The sequence below is a fragment of the Sprattus sprattus genome (assembly GCF_963457725.1).
Source record: "Sprattus sprattus genome assembly, chromosome: 17".
Classification (NCBI taxonomy): Eukaryota; Metazoa; Chordata; class Actinopteri; order Clupeiformes; family Clupeidae; genus Sprattus; species Sprattus sprattus.
Window position 1 is genome coordinate 27,605,444 of NC_137915.1, and position 27,697 is coordinate 27,633,140.

General features: G+C 43.9%; 1 protein-coding gene across 1 annotated transcript; it reads left to right on the forward strand.

The window, feature by feature from the left end:
* Window positions 1-1,549: 1,549 nt before the first annotated feature.
* Window positions 1,550-27,548, forward strand: rreb1a (ras responsive element binding protein 1a; the record flags this gene model as incomplete). Its single annotated transcript, XM_080855532.1, has 10 exons — window positions 1,550-1,690; window positions 3,265-3,357; window positions 3,684-3,847; window positions 11,312-11,456; window positions 12,128-12,270; window positions 16,396-16,585; window positions 16,706-19,388; window positions 20,408-20,572; window positions 20,728-21,516; window positions 26,509-27,548. 10 exons carry the CDS (start codon window positions 1,550-1,552, stop codon window positions 27,546-27,548), a joined length of 5,553 nt encoding a protein of 1,850 aa, XP_080711658.1.
* Between the last annotated feature and the right edge of the window lie 149 nt (window positions 27,549-27,697).

Genomic DNA, 27,697 nt, shown 5'->3' on the forward strand with positions numbered 1-27,697 from the left:
CTTGCCTTTACGTCTGCTGCTGGCTAGTAATAAAGACAGCCGGAAAGGTTAATAAACGGAATGAAATAGCTACACATTACACACTGTATGTTTTAATAAAAGCCACGTTACTCACATACTGGTTAACACTGTTTGTTACAGCACATAAATGTTTGTCGCTACATCCAAACTGCGTCACTGTTGTCCCTCCCTGTGCTCCAGCCGCACCATTTTGCTTGCAATGTGAATCATTTAATTTAAATATGCTTATTGGCATTTGTTGCACCTTAATCATTTTCTACAAACATGATATGCTATGTATGGTGTAGTAGACTGAGACTCTATTCACTACTGCACAAAAACTAGACACGTTTGAAAAACTAGACGTTTGTAATGAAGTAGGTTAAACAACTTTCGCCAATATCTCCGTAAGGGAGATGGGTTATGTGCTCAAATTTCCTGGGATCAAAGAAGACGTTAGTATTCATGTGCAAACTAAAAATCACGTCTCAGGATTGCTGCGCATGCAAGTTATTTCGGGTATCTCAACTGTAACTAATACCACTGTCATATAATTATGAGTCCAGTAAAAGACGGAGCAAACACAGTTTTCTACCGTTGTTGAAACACATCCACGCGTAGACTCGTTTTCTTTCCATCCGAGAGTGGTTATTCAAAGAAAATATTAAGAACTATATGCTGATAGAAAGAAGGGAACTTTAAGCCACTACACTGCCTGTGCCCGATGCGGATCCACGTTGATGTTGTTAGTAAACAAACCAGGTGGGAGCACATCTCCGTGGTCTTTGCGCATGCCCGAGGCAATGTAACAGCTTCACATTTTGCACATGTATACAGGTAACGACAAGAGCCGTTTCCCTTGAAAATCTTCACACCTACACGCGAATACGATACGATAAACTGATCTGATCTCAGTGGCACATGTATAAGGCCCTACTGACAACCACCTTGTGCCCTTTACAATCTCTGTAATATTCTTTTTCAACTTTAAAGGTTATAAAGTCTGTAATGAGTGTGTTTTCAGTGAATTCCCTCCCTCTGTCCTTCCTTTCCTTCCCGTAGTGATGGAGAATGGAACAGAAGACAAGGGGTCGGGAGGGGAGGCTCGTCTCATCATGACCTCCAGAGAGGAAGGAGCAGAAGATCAGAGCTCTGTCCTCCACACGGAAGACTCAGGTGAGCACAGAGCTGAGACACTGGAGAATGGTTGATGAGAATGTCCAGAGTGTAGCGACAAAGTGTGTGTGTTACTAATCCACATCACTGTTTCTAAAGGACAGACTGTATGTGTTACTAATCCACATCACTGTTTCTAGAGGACAGACTGTATGTGTTACTAATCCACATCACTGTTTCTAGAGGACAGACTGTGTGTTACTTATCTAATCCACATCACTGTTTCTAGAGGACAGATTGTATGTGTTACTAATCCACATCACTGTTCCTAGAGAGGACAGATCCAGAGAAGAGGTCTGAGAACGGGGCAGAAGGTACAGATGGCACCTTGGAGGAGACTTATGGGGTGGACCTGTCCTCCATCAACTCCATGATGTCCACAGTGATGAGTGCGCCCACACTGAGTGGGCCAGGGGTGGATTCGGCGTCATGCACCCCCACCAAGAGTCCTGTCCACAGCAAGACCATTACCAGCAGATCTCCCAGTATCAGCCGCACAGGAAGGAAGAATCAGGCATCCACACAAAACGTATGCACACACACACACACACACACACACACACACACACACACACACACACGGCTTGCCAAAAAACTAATATCAAATAATAGCCAGAATTTTGTTTTGTTTTTTATTTGAAGGTTTTGACAAAAAACTAGGGCCGGGACTCGATTAAAAAAATGAATCTAATTAATTAGAGACTTTGTAATTAATTAATCGAAATTAACCGCATTTTAATCGCATATAAATATTTGACCTGAGAACAGTGAGAAGTAATTTTTTTCACATGGATTTTTAGTATACCATTGAATAATGACTGAATACATAAGCTTAAGCAACAAAAATATTGTTTATTTTTGTTCAAGTCCAACAGACCAGTGCAATTTTTGCCATTAAGTGTAGCAATACCATATTTAGAAATGTAGTACATTTCAGAAATGCAGGTATAGCCTATAGATAGGTAGACCTTCTGTAAACTATAATACTTTGGGTTTTTTAAGTAAAACACAATACTTTCAAGTACATTCAGAACATTGGAAACCCTGACTGTTAGAAAACATCTCTGGTGGAGTGTGGGTTGTGTGTGGGTTGTACCCAGAGTCAGGCTTAACGTCCACGCTAGCTGCTATATGTTTTGCATTGAGGTGAAACTCGATGTGCTGCAGTGATATGCGAATTCCTTGTTGCATAGCTTGCACTGAACCATGTTCTTATCGACGCCTCCATGCGTTGGTTTTTTGTAACAAAATGTCCCATCCATTGGGCCAACCAACACGGTCTCATCAGTTTTTTTGTTCATGTTTACTGTGCCACTGTGGTTTGTTGGTCAACTTGTTTGAACCGAATTTATGCGCGTTAGTTGGTGCGCCAGTATAAACGGTCCGTCTGAAACTCCTCCAGTGAGAAACGTTCCGCGGTGCAAAAATAGATACGATTAAAATGCGTCAATTTTTTTAACGCGTTAATTTTTGTGTAATTAATTAATCTTAATTAACGCGTTAAAGTCCCGGCCCTACAAAAAACAAAACAAATTGTATTCATTTCAATTGTAGTAGTATAGCCCCAAATTGTCTCAAGGCTACATTAAAGGGAAACTTCCGGACCACTCAACCTGGGCCCTATTTTTAGATCTTTTTCGGTCCAAACTTTTACCAAGGACAATTAATGGTTAAAATTGGTCTAGTATTGAGTAAGAATGCTAAAACCAGTAACCGTAAAAGGGCTATACAATGGGATCATATGATGCATGTCAACAATAGCTTGTTTGCACCACTGACAGGCTTGTAAATGTTATTATAAGGGTCTGACAACTTGGATCCCTACATACACCTGCGTCTGTGTACCTCAATAACTGTAAAGAAACTAGACAACAGTCAGGGTTTTACTGCTGTCTTTTTCTGGTCTAGTACTACACTCAGTACCCATCTAGGCACAAAGGTTCATTGTGTGTGTGTGTGTGTGTGTGTGTGTGTGTGTGTGTGTGTGTGTGTTGTGTGTGTGTGTGTGTGTGTTTGTGTGTTTGTGTGTGTGTGTGTGTGTGTGTGTGTGTGTGTGTGTGTGTGTGTGTGTGTGTGTGTGTCTTCCAGGAAGCCAAAGAGGAGAGTGGTGCATCTTTCATCTGCCCACTATGTGACAAGGATTGCCTAACCCAGCATCAGCTCACTATGCACATCCGCCAGGTATTCATCATCATCATCATCACTCACACAGTGTTTCTCAGCATGTAAACTATACATTGATGAAAAGTTAAGAGTGAGTTGGTGCTCTTGCAAACTTGCGAGAGCAGAAAAAACTGCAAATGATTGAGTGAGCCAGTAAATGCATGGAACAGAAGATATTTGATTTGGATAATCTGTGTAATCAGCTGTAAAACCATTCTGATGACCAAGGTTGGTACCTGAATGTGAGCTAGTGGTGTTTTGGCATGGAAGTGACGGTCATCTTAACATCTCTGAGATAGCTCTGCTCTGCTGACACTGGCTCTGATTGTCCTCTGCCACTCCAGCACAATCAGGACAATGGTGCAGCTGACCACTCGTGCAGTATCTGCGGCAAGGCCCTGAGCTCAGCCAGCTCACTGGACCGCCACATGCTGGTTCACAGCGGAGAGCGGCCCTACAAGTGCTCCATTTGTGGACAAAGTTTCACCACCAACGGCAATATGCACAGGTCAGAGCTTCTAATGCCCATATATTTCTTTCCTTGCTCACATTTGTACAATATTTGTCTTTTTCCTGATCGTATTTTCTCCCCCTCTTATTACCTGTTCACTTGAATTGTTTCTTACAGGGCCCTCACAGTAACCAATATAGGAACAGATTGACCAATTTTGTCCAAAGCGACGTACAAGGGAGGAACAGTCAACCCAAGAGCAATAGAGACCTAGTGTAACAATAAATACTATTTTACATAAGAAAAAAAGGGCAGGAATGTAAATGCCGTAAGTGCAAGTTAAGTATTAGTAGAAGGGCAAGTTAGGAAGGGAGGTGCTCTCTGAAGAGTTGGGTCTTCAATAGCTTCTTAAAGGTAGAACGTTGGTGGGAGATGATAGCACATGCCTCTAAGGCAACTTTTACTAACACAGCACCGGCTGTTTTAATGGCCCTTATAACTGTTAACTATTTATTTTATTTTATTTATTTATTTTATTCTCAGTAGTTTGGGGGAAGGTTGTACTACCCATACATTGATACAGTTACTAAAACAGGAAGTGGTCTTTGGAAAGCAAGACTATCGGCATATCTCTAGAAATGTACTTATGCAAATATACTTATGTGAAATGTTTAACCGTGTGAACTTTTTTTTAGATAAATTTCACACATTTGCGGTAAATCCTAGTCTTTTTTTGGAGATACTCCAGTCAGCATAGATCAGCTAGCCAGTGTACAGCAGCTTACTACTGTATTTTCAATATTATTAAGGTTTGTGTCCTTGGGTGGGCGTGTCCCTTTGTGCGAGCGACCTCTGAAGTTCACTTATTCACCAAAAATTATGACTTTTATGGCCAATTGGCCTCTAAGAGGCACATGACCCCAGCTCATCACTACTCAGTTGTGGAGTAGGGCCACGTTGTGAATAATGTTCAATGCAAACATCTTGCGCTTCACTAGCCAATAAGTTGTGATATAAAGATTCAAAGTTCACGAAATCTGACATGCTGCATCACTAGCACATTTTTTGGACACGCCAAATTTCATGAATCTCCAACAAATTATGCTGGTATGCTTATACTTGAGGACATGTTCTCACATCTCCTAAAGTTCCATTTGGTTTACTACACAAAATGGCTACCTTTTTGAACAATCAAAATTCAGCAGCTAATACATGCTTGTGTGGATGGCCAATCTCAATGGAATTTTGTAGGCTTCAAACAAATCAACTGTAAGACAACAACAAGTTACACCATGTTTTCCTCTGTTCTTCTTACATGGTTTAGTCTATCTTCAGAATTCTTTTTGATTTTAAACCCTTATGGAACATTTTCCAAATCATTACATTTTTCACTACTTGAGGCAGTTTGCATATTGTGCTTGGAGCCCGATGATTGGAGCCTGTTGATTACTGCTTGTGGCTATTTTCTTTAGTTATGATAATATATATACCCCTGTCCTGGGTGTGTTATTTATGATAATATATACCCCTGTCCTGTGTGTGCACAGGCGGTCATATAGTGTTCTGTTACACCCTTTTAGTGTACAGCGAACACAATCGCATAGTTCGTAAAATCTTTGGAAACGTAGGCATCTTGCCTTTCAAGTGCCGTTTCAGTAAATTACATTGGTTTATTGATTCAAAAGTACATAGAAATATATGCGATTCAAAATGTTGGGAAATTTGATTTTATTTATATAGCGCCATAACAATACAATTGCCTCTAGGCGCTTAACAGAGCCCAGAGCCTGAACCCCCTTAGTGCATGCACAATGGCAAGAAAAAAATCCCTGTTAGGCAGGAAGAAACCTTAAGCACAACCTCGGCACATAAGGGGGGACCCATCTGCTTGAGGTCGGCCGGGTGGAGATAGGAAGGGGGGAAGGGGGAGTGTTGTGTGGCAGAAGGGGAAGGGAAACAACAGGGGTTGTACACAGCCAGCATTTGGTCGCTGGACATAGTATACCGTAAATCCTCAAATAAAGGCCGGGATTCAATTAGAAGCCCGGCTTCAGATAGTAGCCGGGGTCGTGGTCCATACGGACAAATAAAGGCCGGGCCCCGAATACCGGGGGTAAAATAAAGTAGCCTACCGGTATATTACTGTAGCCTACCAGCATCAGTCCGTCGGCTCAAAGTAGGCATCACAATTGAATTGAATGCATTTCACAAATACATGTTCTCCTCATGTTTAATATTTATATTATATAATATTGTTGGCTAATCTCATGGGCTGTTTCCAATAAAAAAAGAAATGTCCCCACGTAGGACTACTAGGCGAAAGTTTAGCCTTAATGCACGTATCGTATAGCCTGCTGTTGTTTATCTGTAACGTTTTAGTTGGCTTGGTTACTTTTTCCAGAAGGGATCATCAGGAGTAGACTTACGTAACTTTGATATTAAATTCAAAGAGATGGTGTACGCTGATTGCTGAAGAACATTCGGGAGAAAAAGCAGCAAAGAAGTTTGACATTGACCGAGACGAATGCGATAGGCTATACGACTAGCAGGTGGAGGTAGAAAGAAAGTTAGGCTGGATATCAAACCAGCTCGTTGAATAAATGTTTTCAGTCCGCGATAAGCATAATAGTGTCTAGAAAAATGATTAAATTCAAGGCTTTGGAAATCTTTTCTTCCGTGACTGACAGTGGAGACCATAACTCCGATGTTTATTTTTTACGTTGACACCCCGACCTAAAGCGCTACGCGATGTGCAGGAAGTATATGCAATGAATTATATTAGCCTACTGCAATGCCAATTATTTAAATAATACAATTCTATAACAGAAGATAAGTAAGAAATAAAGGCCTGCTCCTAATACAAGCTTGCCCCAAATAAAGGCCGGTGTGCTGTGCAGCAAGTAAATACAAGCCCCGGCCACTATTTGAGGATTTACGGTATATACATACATCCGGTGGTAAATGCATGATACAGGCAAGACTAGTTTACTGTACTCCTAGGGTTACTGTTACAGGGGTAAGGGATGTAGGGACAGAGAAACATTTCAGTGGTGGCAATAATGTATATTGTATATAAATGCTAGCATAGGGTATGGGGTAGAGTAAGTGTACGGCAATGCAGTGGCGGTGGGTGCAATTGGCCGAGGGTTTCTCCAGGTAGACCGGGTGGAGAGACTACAGCAGCATCCCATGGCGGAGATATATTAGATTAGGAGGGAAAGAAAAAGTAGGAAAAAATGAGTGGGTAGAGTTTAGCTGTCCATGCGTGTAGATGAGGAGTGGTGGGGGCGAGGAGCAATGTTTCCACTTCCATCAGCAATTGGAACATGCTATAAGGGAGAGAGAACATTTATAAACAGATAGGGAAATACATTTGTGTAGTAGATTTAACAGTAGGCAATATGGCTATTTTATCATTGTTATTATAGGCATAAGCAATATGATGAGAGAGAGCGAGAGAGAGCGAGAGAGAGAGAGAGAGCGAGAGAGAGAGAGAGAGAGAGAGAGAGAGAGAGAGAGAGAGAGAGAGAGAGAGAGAGAGAGAGAGAGAGAGAGAGAGAGAGAGAGAGAGAGAGAGAGAGAGAGAGAGAGAGAGAGAGAGAGAGAGAGAGAGAGAGAGAGAGAGAGATTTGTTCAGTTAGTCTGGCGAACTTCGCAATGGCGGTCCACTTCAGTCACGTAATTGGACACTCCTTTAACCAATCAGACCAACGATACTATACAACGATAAAACGATCGGTAATGAAGCAAACACATCTTTTTTCTGTATGAATTGTTCCAGGGCAAGTTTCTGTTCTGTTTTCAAAGAAAACTTGCCTTTGCAATCATCCAAGACAGCCGCGAGAGCAGTATCGAAGTTTTGCTGTGCTTCGGAGGCCTCCATGTCGAATGATTTCAAACTCTGTTTGCCGTCGCTTTTGGTACGTAGTCGTGATAAGTTTAAATCCGCCAATGGCGCGCCAGGTCATGGCCAGGTAGCCAATAGCCAGTTTGTGATTGGCTCCAAGGATCCTTGAAGTTCCCCACAAATATACAATTTGCAAGACCGGTACTGTAGGCAAAATCAAATTGTCCGGAAGTAGAGGGGCGGGACTTCCCAGACTGCCAGAAGGCGTATGTTATATTGGTTTTGCCAATGCAGCAGCCACTCTTTGTCTCTTGACGCCTAGCTGTCCATATTGGTATCACCCTCCTCATATCAGTTTACCAATGTTAGTGTAGATGCACCTTCTTCTGTTTACCCAATGTGTATGGCATGTTTGTTTGAATGAACCCTATAATGCCTGTTGTAATATACTTAGTTTTTGAAATGTCTGCCATCATGATCAGTACTTTCTTGAAAACCTGATCTCATATGTACTCTGCCCTCTGGTGGATTATCTGTGCTCTGCTAGGCAATAGTGGACCTTTCAATACTATATCCAAAATGGCTGCCTTCATGTAGCAACTGAGGCCAATATTTGGCAGGATAATCTTTGGATATTTTGAAAAAGGTACTGGAAAAACTATTCAATATACTAATATTGCAATTTAAAAATGTACTGTATTGAAGAAACTTATAATTACCTAATATTTCATATTCAGTCAAATTTTGTGGAAAATGTATGTATCAAATATGATAAGCTGGTATTTAAGGTAAATATATCAAGTATGAAATATGATTATATTTAAGATAATTGATCTCTAAATCCCTCAATTGCAACTTATGATGCTGACAGAAAGATCTTAACTCAGCAAATCTTTGATGACATAAAACTTGGTATTTTGACTCATTTGACTTTTAACCTATGATGAGGTAAAATCATTTTTTTTAATAAAAGGGTTCATAACCCCACGTAATTCCAAAATGTTCCAGATCTAACTATTTGTTTTGAAGGCTTAATGTATCAAATATGATACAAACAAAACCACGTAATCAGGGACATACCGTATATGATATTTTTTATGTATTATTTGAAAATGTCCAATAAACACTAAAATAGAACATAAGATGTGTCAGTCTAAGACTGTAGTTTTAGTGGTTAGGCCTTCAATCACAATTTCTTTAGTGACAAAAAAACTCCAGTAAGGGGTGTTTCCAGGGGGATTCCTCAGAACGTGCACTTTCAAGCATTTTTAAGTAAAAAATAAGATAGGGTTTTCTCATATTCCAACCTGTCCTATACACCTTTTTTTACTCCAACAGCCTTCAGTGTGTGTGTGTGGTTGTGAGACTATTTCACTTCCTTGAAACACCTTCACCATCAATAGATGAATAACTTGACTGAAGGCATATATAAACAGTAGTGTAATATTGAAGTGGGTTTCTCTTACTTTTCAGAAAGTGGGCGGGATTGGAGATTTGGGGTGTGTGTGCATGGGCAATGATGATAAACCAGCAGGCGTTGATTCGAGATTGTGTGTGTGTGTGTGTGTGTGTGTGTGTGTGTGTGTGTGTGTGTGTGTGTGTGTGTGTGTGTGTGTTTTGGGATGGGTTACCACATCAGGGTGTGGCTCTGCAATAATGGCAAGGTTTTGGTTTTGTGAAGGAAAAAGTCTGTGCTCAAAGAGGGCCCCTAGTGTAGAGCAGGAAGGAGAAATAAGATTCCTGCTCTGCCCCTTCACCTCATCTCCTCTCAGCTGCCCTGCCTCTGGAGCTCTGCTATCTGTTTTGATTCGGCCTGGTAGACGGGGGGTGATTACATACTTTTTTTTTTGTACAGCTAGATGGAGTGTGTGTGTGTGTGTGTGTGTGTGTGTGTGTGTGTGTGTGTGTGTGTGTGTGTGTGTGTGTGTGTGTGTGTGTGTGTGTGGGGAGGGGGGTACTAGCAAAAAGAGGGCCATGTAAGGGATTTACAAAACACTCTGTATTCTGAGGCTGTGGTGCAGCTGGGGTTTCTGCATGTGTGACAGAGGTTGCACTGTGGAGTTCATGACAAAAATGATGTCTTTTGTCCCTTTGGAGGCATTTCTATGTCTATTGCATCTGTGGGTTTGATATACATATCAGCTATAAATGCTTAATGAAGAAGCCTGAGAGTTTTATTCTGAAACACATTTGCTGTGTTAAAAAAACACAAGTGGAAAAGGCTACTGAAAACATATGATAATATGTAAAGTTTTTTCCAATATTGGAAAGGAAAGTTTCAAAAAAAGTATGTTTCAACACATGCACAGAAACTTGGTTTAGTTAGTTTAAGTTTGTTGTGGATGATGAGACAGCGATGCATGAGGAAACCCAGCCTGTGTTGTTGGCAAGGTGGAAGCCATTTTGGGCCAAACCATCACATGGGAGTGGGAGAAAGGAGCTGGGAGGGAGTTTCTGCTATTACCATAGAGAGATTTCACAACATCAAAGAAAGAGAAGCAAGGCCCGCCACGAGCCAATTTCCGTTCCAAGAGTCCTCAACTATGACTGTAGTGAAGGGTGGAGCAACTGCTTTCTTATGTTGACACTGAGTGTTAAGTGTTCTCCAAGTGGTCAGGTCCTCCCAGTCTAAACAGGACAAAAGTGTGTGGATATCTTCAGGTCTGATCTGGGCCTTATTCTTGTATTGTGCTGACCCAGATATATGCTCATGTGACTGCAATAAGCAAAACAACAACTTCAGTTATTATCACTGCATTCTTCTGCTTTTTGGTGATGTACGTGACTGTGGTCACCACTGTGCCATCCAAACTTGGGGTTTCGTCAGTGGTTGTTCATGGAGCTATCAGATACAAATCTGTTCTCTGGTCTATCCAGACAATTTAATAAATAGGATATAGGCAAGAATTCGGAACTGTGCATCAGGATCAAGTTCAATTGCTAAATGAAACGATTGCTAAATAATTAGCTTATATGTGATACAAATATTGAGGTGACTTTGTTTTGATGGTATTCAAATTCATCAGTCAAATGGAAACAGCAAAATCTTGAAACTTGATTTTATTTTCTCTTCATCTGTGGGTAATACTGAGTTACCTAACAGTGGATACCTGAATGCTGACATGTCAATTAATGAAGAAGGAGGAACTGAATAATCTCTTGTTTTCCTGATGTCATTGCCAGCCAGTCTGGATAATTCCTTTGATACTCCAAATGCTTGATAGTCACAGTGAGAAAAAAGCAGTACAGCCATGTTGATGTTGCACAGAGTGGATCACCTGCCTAACCTCTGACCTGAGAGAAGGCTGGTTCTGTGATGATCCTGTGGGAAGGAAGGGCCAGTAGAACCTCTCTCAGCCACATTCCTAAGCTGCTTCTAACTCCTCCTGCAGGCATGAGCAGCTCAATGTACCATTGCTGGAGCCTCCAGCTCAATGTACCATACCTGACATCCATATGGTCATGTGAAGTGGGTCCTCCACAAACAACAATCTAGAGAATTGTTCTGCATTGTCAGAGTACGACCATCCATCTATTTGATGATCGGTACAAGAAAAGAATCTCAAAAGTCAGTCTTTATTAATGGCATTCCATTTGCTTTATTGGTGTTCCTTATAGTGAATAATATTACTGGTATGTCTTTCTTGTCTTTCTGTCCTATTGCTCTGCTACAGACACTCAAAGATCCATATCAAGGAGCCAGCCAGTTCCATCCCCATTAGTCCACTCTCCCCCACAAAACGCAGACGTCCTTCAGCCAAGAGGAAGAGTAGCCAGGACGAGGATGGAGAGCCAACGGATGAGACCAACAACAAGATGGTGTGTGTGTGTGTGTGTGTGTGTGTGTGTGTGTGTGTGTGTGTGTGTGTGTGTGTGTGTGTGTGTGTGTGTGTGTGTGTGTGTGTGTGTGTGTATGTAGTGGGGGGGGGGGGGGGGGGGCGGGGTGTATTTAAATCACATGGAAACATACCTGCAGAAAAACCTTCTTTCAGAGATGCTCAGACTTAGAAAAAAAAAAACATTTTAAAGATTTCTGGCCAAGACATTTGAACCTTGTAAACACAGGTGTTAGCTACACAGGTGATTGTCAGCATTCAGAAATTGTATGTGGTTTCACAACTAAATATTAGTCACTTTTTCTTGCTACGTCGTGACCCAATAGCAATCGACAATTTACGATGCCCTTATCATATGAATATTTGCTTATGGGTGGGTCATGCAGCTGCTTCCTCATTCAGAGACTGAAATGTGCAAGATTTTGATTCTTCTTACAAAGTGCCAAATAATTTTTTTTGTTTCAAGGTTTCTGGGGGTGTTATTTTTATGTCTCTAGGACAGAAACTCGTAGAGCTTTAAATGCATATTGACAACAAGACCACAACTCCCCACAAGACCACAATATTCCCCACTGGTCCATGCCGACCCTCGAGGGTTAAGAACTTGGTCTGTTTGTGGGTGGGTGTCTGATTCCTTATCCATTTGTTCTACAGGTCATTGAGGAAAAGGGGACTGATAATGCACCTCAGGGCAAAGGGGAAGATGACATGTTACCCTGCTCCATCTGCTTCAAAGCCTTCCGATGTAAGAGTGATCTGGAGACCCACATGGAGACCCACCCCGACTCCAGCCTAAGGTACTGGGCCCTGACATTAGAACATGAGGAATGAACCCATACACATTAAAGACGCCAAACTAAATACACAACCAGTGCCAGAACAATCCACACAAGCGTTAGGTGCATCAGGGCAAAGTATTTTCAAAAGGGCAGCCACAGACTCCCTAACCTCAAACCTTAGCATGAAGCACAAAGATCCAGGTTACCAGGGAAGTGCATACATACATTGTGGGTTCCATCGCCTGGTTTACACAAAGGTCTGCTTCATTGTGGTACGGGACTGAAGGTATATTTAGCAAACAAGTGGTGTTTCTGCTACTGTTCTGCTCAGATGTGTTGAGTTATGCCTGTTTGAGCACAAAGCATGCCTTCATAATCTCCCAGCAACTGCTGCCCATCCACCCCAAAACCCTGCTGCATGGCCCGCAGACATTTCAAACATTTAGCCTCTGCGCTCATCAGGGGGCCAAGGATCTGCTATGGAGCAATTAACATATGGGTGATCTGTGAGTGTCCAACCTGTATCTACAACATATGCTAAGATGCTAATCATTCAAGTAGCACATGCAATGCTTTTAATCTGTGTATGAAGTGGTGAGTGTAGCATTAACCAGCAAAAGTTAATGTTGTATTTATCTTACAACAGTTATCTTGCCACAGTTATCGTCGGTGGACTGTGCCTGTCAAGAGTGATCATTTGTGCGTTTTGCTCGTCACTGGCAAGCTTTTAACATGCTGAAAATGAACTACTTTGATTTATCTAGAAGTATAAGGCACATCTTGTCATACAAGTCCCATTCTAAGGCCCATCCCCCAGTCCTTGCTGCCTTCTCCTGACAATATTTTAACTGGCTGCTGCTCAGAGGAGGAGGAGGAGAACAGGAGGGAGGAAGGGAGGAATAAAGTTGGTCGGGGGGGGTCAAGACTTAATGAATCACAGAAGGAGGGCCTCAGGATGCTGCCCACGAGCTCCCATGCCCCCCACCCCACCCCCACATCCTCCTCTTGAGTGTTGGTGACTGTGGGGCTGGTTTCCAGGGAAACAGGATTTTAAAGCAGTGGTGTGGAAATTTGAAGTAAATCACTGCACATCCTAACTTCAGTTCACAGGAGGCTGCTTAGGACTGAAGAAGATCTACAGCTAGAATGAGACACAATCGGCCCTTTTTCTATAGCAGTGGAGAAGTATACACATATAGACTCGGTGCCATGGTCTTGCTTGAGGCAAGGACTGCAAATTTAGCTCTAATCCAAGCTAATCACTGCAGCTGAGTGGGGCAGTTAAGAGGATATCAGCAGCAGTAGTGTAGGTCCCATGGCCAAAGGCCTCTTACGAAGCAGCAGAATTGGACTTGCATACATGAGTGTGTGTACATGCTCATACTTGCACGCGTGCACACACCCCTACATTTCTACCCATTAACACGGTTGCTTGCTACAACTTAAATGTTGTACTCTATATTCAAATGTCTCATTTGGTCATTCCTATGAATAGTGGGGGAAGGGCAATATAAGAAGTGCCAATATGAGGCAGCTCCAATGGGATTAAACATGACACACAGACCTGGCACACATACTGGTGCACTAACACACACACACACACACACACACACACACACACACACAGACCTGGCACACATACTGGTGCACTAAGCTGTTGGTGCATTGCCACACTGATGTTCATTCACACACTCATGTTAACTCAACACTTGCACACACACTTGTTAATTAGAGCTTTTGATTGCATATGCAAACACAAAATAGCATTTATGTAATCATCAATGTCACCAAGTTTTGGGACAGAAGTGTGAGCAGCATCAGTTGCACGGCCACATGAACTGTGTCTGTAGCCATGCATCAGTCAGAGCAGCTAATGTGTGCCCATCGCTGTATGTCGTGTGTGGATATGTGTGTGTGTATGTGTGCCTGTATGCGTCGTGTGTGTGTGTGTGTGTGTGTGTGTGTGTGTGTGTGTGTGTGTGTGTGTGTGTGTGTGTGTGCCTGCAGTGATAAGCTGCTTTATGTCCTCCATGGGCATATTGTTCCAGAGATAAGACCACAGGGTGGTGTCACAGACACTCCCCAGCTGGCCCTTTATGTGCCACTGACACACAGAGTTTACTCTGTTATAGCAGTAGTTTATCACAGAAGCACACACACACACACACACACACACTCACACTCACTCACACAAACACATACTCTCTCTCACACACACACACACATACTCACACACACATACTCTGTCTCACACACACACACACACACACATATACAGTGCCACTTGAAAGTATGTGAACCCCTTGAGCACTTAAGAGTTTTCTGTTGTTTTACCATGAATTTTCATTTTTTTCAACACCAATTTTCCATAGATGAAATGTCAGGTTTATGTTTATCATTTGCATGTACTTGTTTCGACGGAATTGTTTGAGTAGCCAAAAAACTACATGAAACATGGAATTAGTGTATTTTCGAAAGGAAGTGAACCCCCAGCTGAATAGGTAAAGTCAAGCAGGTAACAGATTCGGTGAAACATATTTGGGTGCTTAATTGGTCAATTAAGCAAACCAATCAACTGAGACATCCTTAGGAAAAGGGTTGGGCAACACAGATTAAAAGAGAGAGGAAACCAACCAAACTACTGTTGTGCCAAGGTGTACCCACGCAGATCAACAATGCCGAGAGGAAACGAGATATCCGAGAACATCAGGAAGAAGGTACTGACAGGCCATCAGTCTTGGGAAAGCTATAAGACCATCTCCAAAAGATTCCAGCTCCATCCATCCAAGACAAAAAAAATAGAAATGGAGGGCATTTAACATGACCGCATCTCTGCCTAGAAGTGGACGCCCATCAAGAGTTTCAGACCTCTCTGGCAGCATCTGTGGTAAATGTACATGGGTCTACAATCAGACGAAAATTGAATAGACATGACATTCATGATCGGGTTGCCAGAAGGAAGCCTCTGCTCTCAAGAAAGAAAAAAACTGCCCGTTTCAACTTTGCCAGAGAGCACTTGGATAAACCAAAGGCCTTCTGGAAGTCCCTTCTTTGGACAGATGAGTCCGAGATAGAATTATTTGGTCAAAATCAACAATTTTCGTCTGATTGTAGACCCATGTACATTTAGCCCAGATGCTGCCAGAGAGGTCCGAAACTCTTAAGAGGTGATGTGTGGGTTGACTTTTACCTGATTTATTCTCTTTCTCGTGCTTCTTGATGGGCGTCCACTTCTAGGCAGAGATGCGGTTATGTTGAATGCCCTCCATTTCTAAATAATTTGTCTTGGATGGATGGATGGAGCTGGAATCTATTGGAGATGGTCTTATAGCTTTCCCAAGACTGATGGGCTGTCAGTACCTTCTTCCTGATGTTCTTGGATATCTCGTTTCCTCTCGGCATTGTTGATCTGCGTGGGTACACCTTGGCACTACAGTAGTTTGGTTGGTTTCCTCTCTCTTTTAATCTGTGTTGCCCAACCCTTTTCCTATGGATGTCTCAGTTGATTGGTTTGCTTAATTGACTAATCAAGCACCCAAATAAGTTTCACCGAATCTGTTACCTGCTTGACTTTACCAATAAAGCTCAGGGTTCACTTCCTTTCGAAAATACACTAATTCCATGTTTCATGTTGTTTTTTGGCTACTCAAACAATTCCCTCGAAACAAGTACATGCAAATGATAAACATAAACCTGACATTTCATCTATGGAAAATTGGTGACGAACATTTTTTTAAATCATGGTAAAACAAAAAAAAGTGCTCAAAGGGTTCACATACTTACAAGTGGCACTGTATACACATACTATCTCAAACAGAACCACACCCACACCCACACCCACACTCACACTCACACACACACACACACACACACACATACTTGACTTCAGACTTGACACACATTCACACCCATACTAAAACTGACCACAGTGCATAACTATAGTAGATGTTTCTCTTTGGAATTGTGTACCATAATCACTGAAACTACTGTAGATATGTTAACTCAGAATACATATATCTGCATATTATGATACGTAATTAGGCACAAATGTGTGGTCATATCTGTATTCAATGTGATTTTGTTGAATGTACAGTCACGTCAATAGCATAAACACCTGTTGTACTGGTATGCCATTTCTTCCAGGTGTGATCTCTGCTGCCTCTCATTCCGCACTCACCGTGGTCTCCTACGTCACAATGCCGCCACCCACCACAAACTTCCCACAGATCCCAGCGGTCGGCCTTTTATCCAGAACAACCCCTCCATCCCCCTGGGCTTCAATGACCTGGCCTTCATTGACTTCTCTTGCCACAAGTTCCCCCAGATTGCACAGGTGATTTAAAACATAGTTAAATTGGTTCATTGATATAACAATATAATTATTAGTTCTGTACTTTTGTTTTTAAAGAGTTTGTCACACCAGTAACACTAACGAATAATTGATCCGTTTTAGGTATGGTGTGAAACCAACCTCCGTCGATGTACCAGCAAAGTCCACCGCTTTGTGTGTGATCTGTGTGACAAGGCTTTCCCTCTCCGATCCTCTCTGGACCTGCACAAAGACACCCACCAACCAAAAGAGCGTGATCCTGACCCTCCCCTGTCCCATGGAGCTGAACAGGCTGAGACCACACCACCTGATGAGCTCTCATTTATGGGCTGTCTGGGCCTTCAGCACACCTCCAAGATCAAGCCTGTGCCCTCTGAGGAAGATGCATACCAGGCTCAGCTGGACAGCATACGTGTTATCCATGTGGAGCAGCCCACACCCTCCTTTCCCCAAGAGGGCCCTGTCCTGGCAGGGCTGGGTGGGATGGGTTTCCACCTGGTAGACCCAATGTCCCTCCAGAGTCTATCCCAGTGCGAGGCTCTAAGCATCCTCTCCCTCAAGCCATTCCAGGGAGGGTTTGTCCTCCAGCCGGATGGGGATGCTGTGGCAAAGCCTGTCTGTGGAGAGACGGGTCTGGAGCTGGCTGACATCCAGCAGATGCTGAGGGTGGCATCTGCTGCATCCAACCAGATTGGGCTGCCCACCTTGTCCAAGGCGCCATGCAGTGCCATGCAGGCAGCTGGCCACAAGCACATGCCGCCTCTGAAGCCGAAGCCACTGGTGTCACCACGGACCAGCATGAGCACCTACACCCCTCCCCCACTGATCACCACACAGGCTTCACTGGGCTGCATCAGTCCCAACCTGCCTCCCTCAAACAGCCATCTACTCCAGAGCTCCAGGGAAATGTCCTCTGCTTCATCATCTTCCTCCTCCTCTACGGTGTCTGGTAGTCAGGTGTCTGCAGAAAGAATGCAGATGGAGGCAGACTGCATGGGTGATGCTCAAATGCCCCAGGACTCAGACCACCTCCAGATCAAGAGTGAGGCTGGCCAGGGTGCTGAAGCTGATGAGAGGAAGGGCTCAGGCCCAGGGTCTCAAAAGGCATCTTATCCCTGCAGGTTCTGCGACCAGGTCTTCGCCTTCTCTGGTTTGCTGCAGGCCCACATGCGCTACCATTTGGGCATCCTACCCCATCAGTGCAACATTTGTGACTATGTGGCACCGGACAAAGCCACGCTGATTCGCCACATGCGCACACACAGCGGTGAGCGACCCTATGTTTGTCGTGTCTGCTACTACCCCTTTACTGTTAAGGCCAACTGTGAGCGCCACCTGCGCAAGAAGCACATGAAGAACACACGGAAAGAGATCGAGAAGAACATCAAGTACATCACCTCCACCTCCACACTGTCCACCCAAGAGGCCACCCTGGAGCCAGTGGGAGCAAGTGAGACCCTCTGTCGCTTCTGTGGGGATGATCTCAAGACCTACAGAGCCCTGCAGATTCACCTCCGTACCCACAGTGGGTGTCAGCGCAAGCCCTTTGAGTGCCGCCGCTGTGGGGCCGCTTTCCTGACCAAGAGAAACTGCATCCATCACTTACTCAAAGGGCACCCTGAGATTCAGGAGCAGATTGAGGAGCATATAGCTACAATACCAGCTGAAACGGCCTCGCAGCCAGGTCTAAACTCCCAGCCAGTCAACGGCCTGCCTGCCTCCACCACATCACCTATTGCGGTGCCCATCCTTCCTGTGAAGGTGGAGAAGAACCTGAGCCTCTACAGCGGTGAGCTGGAACAACCCCTGGACTTTTCCAACAAAGGTCTTGGAGGAAGCAATGCTGGCTCACCAGAAATCAAAGTGGAGGGTAGCACCTCCTCTCTACTAACTGATGACTGCAGCATGGAGCCCATCGACCTTTCCATTCCCAAGAACCCCAAGAAGAGAATGAAGCTGGAGACGGAGGTACAAGTTCCTCTACTGGAGCAAAGAGAGTTCAAGAAGGAGACCTCGTCCATCAGCCCCCCAGACCACAGTGTGAACCAGTCCCTACAGACAGAGAAGGATGAGAAGTTGCAGCTAGGACGTCACCAGATGCCCCTGACCGTGGCCTCAGCCCTCAATGCAGGAGGCCCTACTAGTCGGTCGGCCCTGCGGCTGAAGCCTCTCCTCCCCAAACCAGTCTCGTCCTCCTCATCCACCCTGAAGGAGCTGCCACCGCTGGCCTCCATAGCCCAGATCATCTCCTCTGTGTCAGGGGCTCCAGACCTCCTGAAGCGAGAGACTCTTTTGGAGAGCAATGGCAGCCCTAACATGCAAAGAGAGAAAGACATTACTGGCAAGGTAGACTCCGCCTCCAAGGATGGCTTGCTGGATGAGCGCCCCCTGCAGGGAGCAACCAAGAGGAGCAGGAAAAGACCTGCGAGATACATGAAGGGGGAAGACGTAAAGACAGGCAACATAGGCAGTGGGATTGATCTGGAGTCCAGCGGCGAGTTTGCCAGTGTGGAGAAGATGCTGGCCACCACCAACACCAACAAGTTCAGCCCCTACCTGCAGTCAGGAGCCTTAGAGATCCTTCAGAAGGAGGGGGAGAAAAGTCAAAGGAAGGAACAGAAACGGCTGCACCTTCAGCAGGGCCAACTGACGCGCAAGAACAACCTGGATCCAGGCCAGCTGCAGCAGCCACCAAAGGGGAAGAAGAATGCCTACTCCAATTCTGTGCAGAAGATGACCTGTCCTTTCTGCCCGAGAGTCTTCCCCTGGTCCAGCTCCCTGCAGCGGCATATGCTCACACACACAGGTAAGAAAATGCAACACATGTTGCCATACCTCACTCACCTACTCTCTCTCTCTCTCTCTCTCTCTCTCTCTCTCTCTCTCTCTCTCTCTCTCTCTCTCTCTCTCTCTCTCTCTCTTCTCACAGACATGTTGCCATACCTCACTCACCTTCTCTCTCTCTCTCTCTCTCTCTTTCTCTCTCTCTTCTATCTCTTCTCACAGACATGTTGCCATACCTCACTCATCTTCTCTCTCTCTCTCTCTCTCTCTCTCTCTCTCTCTCTCTCTCTCTTCTATCTCTTCTCACACACATGTTGCCATACCTCACTCACCTACTCACTCAATCTATCTATCTATTTATCTATCTCTGTCTCTCTCTCTCTCTCTCTTCTCACACACACATGTTGCCATACCTCACCTCACTCACCGACCTCTCTCGCTCTCTCTCTCTCTCTCGCTCTCTCTCTCTCTCTCTCTCTCTCTCTCTTTTCACACACAAATGCTCAAACACACACAGGTAAGACATTGAAAAACACATATGCCATACCTCACTCACTTACTCTCTCTCTTTCTTGCCTTCTTTCTCACTCTCTTTCTCTCTCTATCTCTTCACACACACACACATGTTGCCATACCTCACTCACTTACTATCTCACTCACTTACTCTCTCTCTTTCTTGCCTTCTTACTCACTTACTCTTTCTCTCTCTCTCTCTCTCTTTTCACACACAAATGCTAACACACACACACAGGTAAGACATTGAAAAATGCATGTTGCATTACCACACTCACTTACTCTCGCTCTCTCTCTCTCTCTCTCTCTCTCTCTCTTTCTTGCTGTCTTTCTCTCCCTCTCTCTCTCTCTCCCTCTTTCTCACACACATATGCACACACTTTGCCAGAAGCTCTCAGGTGCTTGACAGTGCAGTTCTACATGTTAACAAATTGATCAGTTGCACAGTTACAGGTAGGACCAGGAAATGAACAACCACTTAATTCTCACACTTGTGTACTTGTGTGTGTGTGTGTGTGTGTCTTGAAGGCCAAAAGCCATACCCATGTGCCAAATGTGACGCTTTGTTCTCCACAAAGTCAAACTGTGAGCGTCACCTGTTGCGTAAACATGGTGTGACTAATAGAGTGCTGCGTCGCAGTGGTGGCATGCCGAAGGCCAAAGAGACAGAAGAGGGTTCACCTGAGAGTGCAGGTACATGCTAAGCTAACTGCGTGCTTTAGTATAGTATGTGTATAGAAGCAATATCTCTTCAGTAGTGTTTCAAAGTACTTCAAAGCATTTCACTGATGTCGAATTTGGTTGTGTGTTTTGTCTGATCATTTTATGTGATCTTTCAATGTGTTCAGAGAGCATGTCTGAAACGGAGCTCACCACTGCAGAAGCTATGGACCTCAGTGTTGCTGACGCCGCCCAGTCCCTTCTCCTTGTCACTCAGAAGGCTTCCCCTCCAACAGCCATGTCTAATGACGCTCCCCCCAGTGCGGACACAGACAGCACCCAGCAGGAGGAGACTGAGGTCCAGACAATACTTGCACAGATTAGCACTAACATCACTACCACCTATGAGGAGGAGGATGATGATGATGATGCTCACAGCGGCAAGAGCCTAGACCTCAATTTTGCCAGCCAACTGATAGACTTCAAGTTCTCTGAGCATGAGCCGCAGTCCCAGACATACCCACCAGATGGAAGCAGTGGGAAGACTGCAGCAGTAGAGGAAGAGGACTCAGCAGTGCCCCTAGAGGACACCAAGCACACCTGCAAGACCTGTGGGAAGAGTTTCCGTTACGCTGCTACCCTTGCCCGACATGAGAAGGCTCACCTGTGCGAGCGCATCGTCGAGCGCCTTTGCGAGGAAAATAAGAACATCTGCACAAATCTAAAAGAGGAGGAGGGCATGGAGACAGAGGAGGAGAAGAGAGCAGCAGAAAGCAGCATGGAGAGTGGCTCAGAGGAAGACGAAGACAAGGAGGACCAGAGTGATGAGGAAGGAGGCTTGGAACCAAAGAACAGTGAGAGTGATGCTGGAGGAGGAGAGAAGACCAAGGCGGACAAGAGGAAGAAGGTCTGCAGTGTTTGCTACAAGCGCTTCTGGAGCCTTCAGGACCTAACCAGACACATGCGTTCTCATACAGGTACACACACATATACAAGCTTACAGGACCTAACCAGGCACATGCGTTCTCATACAGGTACACACACATATACAAGCTTACAGGACCTAACCAGACACGTGCGTTCTCATACAGGTACACACACATATACAAGCTTACAGGACCTAACCAGGCACATGCGTTCTCATACAGGTACACACACATATACAAGCTTACAGGACCTAACCAGACACGTGCGTTCTCATACAGGTACACACGCATATACAAGCTTACAGGACCTAACCAGGCACATGCGTTCTCATACAGGTACACACACATACACAAGCTTACAGGACATAACCAGACACATGCGTTCTCATACAGGTACACATACAAGCTTACAGGACCTAACCAGGCACATGCGTTCTCATACAGGTACACATACAAGCTTACAGGACCTAACCAGACACATGCGTTCTCATAGAGGTACATACACACGCGTACAGGACCTTACCAGACACATGCGTAGAGGTAAATACACAAGCGTACAGGACCTTACCAGACACATGCCCTCTCATACAGGTACGCACACATATACAAGCTTACAGGACCTAACCAGACACATGCATTCTCATACAGGTACCACGCACATATACAAGTTGAGGCAGATTTCTTTAGTTCCATCTTATTCTGGCACTTTCATCCAAATCAGATGCAGGACACAATAGGGGTGAGAATCTCTTGGCACCTCACGATTCGATTCAATTCCGATTCAGAGGTCAACGATTACATTCTTAACCGATTTAGCGATTCCAAACCAATAATCGATTCTAAACTGATTATCGATTATCAATTTTAAACCGATAAAACGATTATCGATGCATCTCGATTTTAAATACAATTGAGTTTGCTACTCAGAGGTTGCTAACCACTTCCTGTTTTGTGTTTGATAATTAAAGAAAATCAACAGATGAATTACCTTCTCTATTTTTTTTTATTAGAGAAAAATCTTTTCCTTGTCACAATTATGACTTTCTATAAACAATGCAATAATTGATGCAGCTTGCATTTCAACATAAAATGGATGTAAAAAATATGTATACTATATATATATATATATGGGCCATTCTACCGAATTGGTGCAAAGTCAGGTCGGAAATATTTAGATTTTTTTTATGTTTTATTCCCAAAACTTTGTCCGTATGTATATTGTACCATATCTAAAGTACACATATCTAGTAAAAGAACAGTCAATTTTTATATTGTATTTTCAGAATGTGTTGGAATGTTTTTCCTCTTCCAAAAATTGTTACTACCGAAACATCACATTTACTAAAAAAAGTATTATTATTGACCTGTTCAGATTGTGTTTCCTTCCCTTCTCTGAAGAGTATTTTTACAAATATTTCTTGAAGGTTTTCACAATGAAATCCATAAAAATGAATTTTTTACCAAATTTTCAAGTTCAATTTATACAATTCATCAAAATCTAAGTGCAGTATTTCTTTGTAAAATGCAAAATACTTTATTCCAGAGTTGTTGATTGATGAAATTGAACATACATTAATCCAATCAGTATCATAACATTTTAGTTGATTACTCAATATACTTAATTTTTTACAAAACATCCTGTGTTTCGGTAGTGCTGCACTGTTTCGGTAGTGACATCCAGTGTTTCGGTAGTGACTGCACTGTTGGATGGATGTTCATTTCTCTCCCAAAATCTTCCAAAAGGTGCTCTAGGCCGCCCTTTAGTCCACACAACACATTTATTTAAAAATTATGGGATTGAACTACTTACCATTTCATTTTGTCACTACCGAAATCATCAGGTCACTACCATATGTTTCGGTAGTGACTGTTTCGGTAGTGACAATTCTAGCTAACTTTAAGCATAAATAAAGAATTCTAGCAAGCACACGGCTTGCAAACAAATATTTGAAGAGGTGTACACATACAAACATAAGATTTTGTATGAAACCCCAAAAGGTTTACCTAATTGAAGAAAACATGGGTTTCGGTAGTGACAATTCTTAAGGTTACACGTCGATTTTCAGACTTTGGAACACATTTATATAAAAACTATGGGATTTAGCTATTTACCATTCAACCATGAGCGACAGGGATGCAGTGTCACTGCATGGTGAAACATGCAGGGTCGTGGCTAAAACACAGGCTCAGCCAATGGACTAAAACTCTTGTGTTTCGGTAGTGACATGAAAACTAGAGACATGATTTTTTTAGTATAGTTAATTGATTTAAAAATTAAACCCACAATAAATCTAAATATTCCAAGTTCTGTTTCAACCCAATCATAAAGATCTTTGGAATTAAATCATTGAAAAAAATCGAAAAAAAGTGTTATTTACAGGCATTGAAATGTATATGTCAGGGTTGGGAACAGCTACTTCCCAATAGAAAGTACCCTATAAATGATGATTTTATATATATTTAGCTTATCACTATCTCATTTAATGCATTGGGTTTATATAGACCATAACATTTTCTTAGTAAATATCTATGCCTAAATACCTAATTGTTTTGTAAATAGTTTTTATTGTTGAGGGACTGCATATTACACAAATTCGGTAGAATGGCCCATATATATATATATATATATATATATATATATATATATATATATATATAAAAATATATATTTTTTATTATTACATTTATTTTATTTTTGTATCGATTTTGAACTTTTCTGAATCGAGACAGAATCGCTCTAGAGAGAATCAAGAGATATCAAGGAATCGATTTTTTTCCCCCACCCCTAGGACGCAATCAGCTTTGTTTCTTCACCAGTCGTATTCTGTCAATGCCGACTTTCTGTACATTTCAGTTTATTTGCTTGTATGGCAACATTAATATTAGCATTTGCAACACAGCTTCTACGGTTTTGAGACACAGCAGTGAGTAGGTTGTACTCCAGCCAATGCTCCAGCGCACTATCGTCGTTCAGCAAGTATTTCCGTTGTTATTCTTGAAACGCTCCCCAGATGTTCTGAGGGAGACACAGGAGAGGGTTTAAATTAAAAGGCTATGCTTCCAAATGTGCTTTTTGAAATTCTTGGAATTACCTTTGCAGATCTGCACTGTGACTATAGGCCATGTCCCCTAACTGCTGAAACTAGGGCCTTAAGGTCATGTCCGCTAACTGCTAACACTAGGGCCTTAAGTGACTATAGGTCGTTTCCGCTAACTGCTAACACTAGGGCCTTAAGTGACTATAGGTCGTGTCCCCTAACTGCTAAAACTAGGGCCTTAAGTGACTATAGGTCATGTCCCCTAACTGCTGAAACTAGGGCCTTAACTGACTATAGGTCATGTCCCCTAACCGCTCAAACTAGGGCCTTAAGTGACTATAGGTCATGTCCCTTAAGCGCTCAGACTAGGGCCTTAAGTGTGTGAACTTTTGCATTCTGAATCAGTTGGAGGTTCTACAGGTGTTACAGAGTAGGGTACTGCAGTAGAAAAGCAGGCATGGATGTAGCCATGGCAACCCTGCATGTATAAAGCAATGTCAACCAGGCATGTATAGTGCCATGGCAACCAGGCATGTATAGAGCCATAGCAACCCTGCATGTATAAAACAATGGCAACCAGGCGTATAGAGCCATGGCAACCAGGCATACAGAGCCATGGCAACCCGGCATGGATACAGCCATGGCAACCCTGCCTGTATAGAGCCATGGCAACCAGGCATGTATAGAGCCATGGCAACCAGGCACGTCTCTGTAGTAGAATATGATGATCTATAGTGTTGAAAGCCTCACTAACATATAAAAGAACCAGTATTGAGATACATCTATTGTTAGATGCAAATGGCTGACTAGAGCTACCTCAGTGTTGGGCTCTGAAGCTTCACCGGAGGTCTTTGATGATTTTTAGAAAGGTCGTTTTAAATCTTGTTGTACAAGGCTGTTTAATTGAAAAGGAATTATTGATCTCAGGGAATACAAGCAGGTACATGTGAAACAAAGAGGTGTAATGATTCATATTGAATTTTATCTTCTTATTGTTCTTACTGCTAATGGAAAGCCGTGATCTTTTTTACATATATTAACAATTTCACACTTTTTTGTAGCACCAGTGTTTGTCTTTAATTGGCCTAGTTACCAGGGTATGTCCATATAAGAGAGGGTTTGATGGCCACTGTCTTGAATGACTGGGGTACATATCCTTAGTAGACGTACTACATAGCGGTGTGAAGTATGACAGCCGCACACAGTAAGAGAATGAGCATGGACAGATGGGCACGATAGCCTCCAGGGCCCACAAGCTCCCGGGCATGCCTAGCAAACGCATCCCCCCGTCCAACAAACCTGAGGTTACATGATACCTGAAGATTGTCTACAGGAGTCATACCACATCAACACATGATGAAATAAGCTATATTAATGTGTTTGCATACCAAATTTAAACATTTTAGCTGAAGTGGGTCTTGAGAAATTGAAATGTGTCAGTTGTAGCACCGCCTATGGATGACATTTTTGTTGTGTGTACCAAAGAATGTGGCAGTGATGCAGGGTGTGACATTTCGTGACGTCTGAACCTAATATGAAGTTTAAACCTTTACATCACAAGTCGAAGTTCTAGGCTTTTGCTCTGAACATTATTCACTAGGTGGCGCCACTCCACAGATGAATCGTAATGAGCTAGGGTCATGTGGCGCCGAGAGGCTAACCTGCCATAAAAAAATGTGTATTTTTTGGTGAAATGGTTCTCAAGCTTTTGAAATGTATCAGTTGCATTGCCCCCTAAGTTTTGGAGTGCATCTCAAGAATGTGGAAGGGATTCAGAGTGTCACATTTAGTGAAGTTTGATCCTTCACGTCACAAGATGTTGGCTAGGAAAGCGTAACATTTTTGCATTGACATTATTCACCAGGTTGTGCTACTGGACTGAAGCAGACTTGGAGAGGGTGGAGAATGGGGGGAGCCCAACATGGCCTGTGATGTCAGATGTTTTTGTTTAGGGTTGTTGGACAACCTTTTGGAATTAATCAGTTGTGTTGTTCTTTCCGTGCAGGAGAGCGGCCATATCGATGCACTACCTGCGAGCGCACCTTCACCCTGAAGCACAGTCTGGTTCGCCACCAGCGCATCCACCTAAAACCCCCCAGTGAGGTGACCAATGGTGGGGGGCCGGCATCCTCGGGGGGCTCTGCTAGTGAAGGAGAGAGCTCCCAACCTGACACCAACCCTCACTCTGAGAATGAGCAGGAGCAGGAGCAGGAGCCGGAGCAGGGGCTGGAGCAGGAGCCGGAGCAAGAGCCGGAGCAGGAGAGTGAGGGGGCTGAGAGGGTAAGAGAGCTGGGCAGTGGTCAGCTGAGCCCACAGCTCATAGACAGACTTACTAACCAGGGGCTTGCACAAGTCAGTACAGCAGAGAACCTTCCAGAAAACCCTAAAGTGGAGGACCTAGCAGAGACCTGGAGGACTGAGGTCAAGCCAGGATCGCCGGTTGGGGTTGGGCCAGAGGGAGTTGCAGATTCAGAGATGCCTAAGGAATCCGTGCGAGAGGCAGAAGCAGACGCAGACGCAGACGCAGACGCAGACGCAGATTCAGTCATGCCTGATGAAGCCGTGCGAGAGGGAGTTGCAGATTCAGAGATGCCTGAGGAAGCCGTGCGAGAGGCAGACGCAGACATGCCTGAGGAAGCCATGCGAGAGGCAGACGCAGATTCAGAGATGCCTAAGGAAGCCGTGTCAGAGGCAGACGCAGAGATAGACATGCCTGAGAAAGCCGTGCGAGAGGCAGACGCAGACTCAGAGATGCCTAAGGAAGCCGTGCCAGAGGCAGACATAGACGCAGACACAGACATGGACATGCCTGAGGCAAACGTGCGAGAGGGAGACGTGAGAGAGGCAGACGCAGACATGCCTGTGGAATCCGTGCGAGAGGCAGGTGTGCTCCCTTCTGAGACCTGCCCTCAGCCAGAGCCAGAGGATGCAGAGGACACCCCGAGCGATGGCTTCATCCAGGGCCTGCTGGAGATCCACACTGCTAAGCCTTCCCTTGAGCTCACGCTGCCCGCTCCTGAGCTTCCTCTTGTGGGGATGGATTAAGACTGTTTTTCTATGCATTGACACTCTTCCGGGTTTGTCAGACACTGTGCCATACAATGAAGTGGAAAAGCTTCATCTAAAAGGGACACATTCAAATGAGTGTGAAATCGAACCAGAGGGGTTTCCAAGTGCCTTGCTACTTTTTTGGG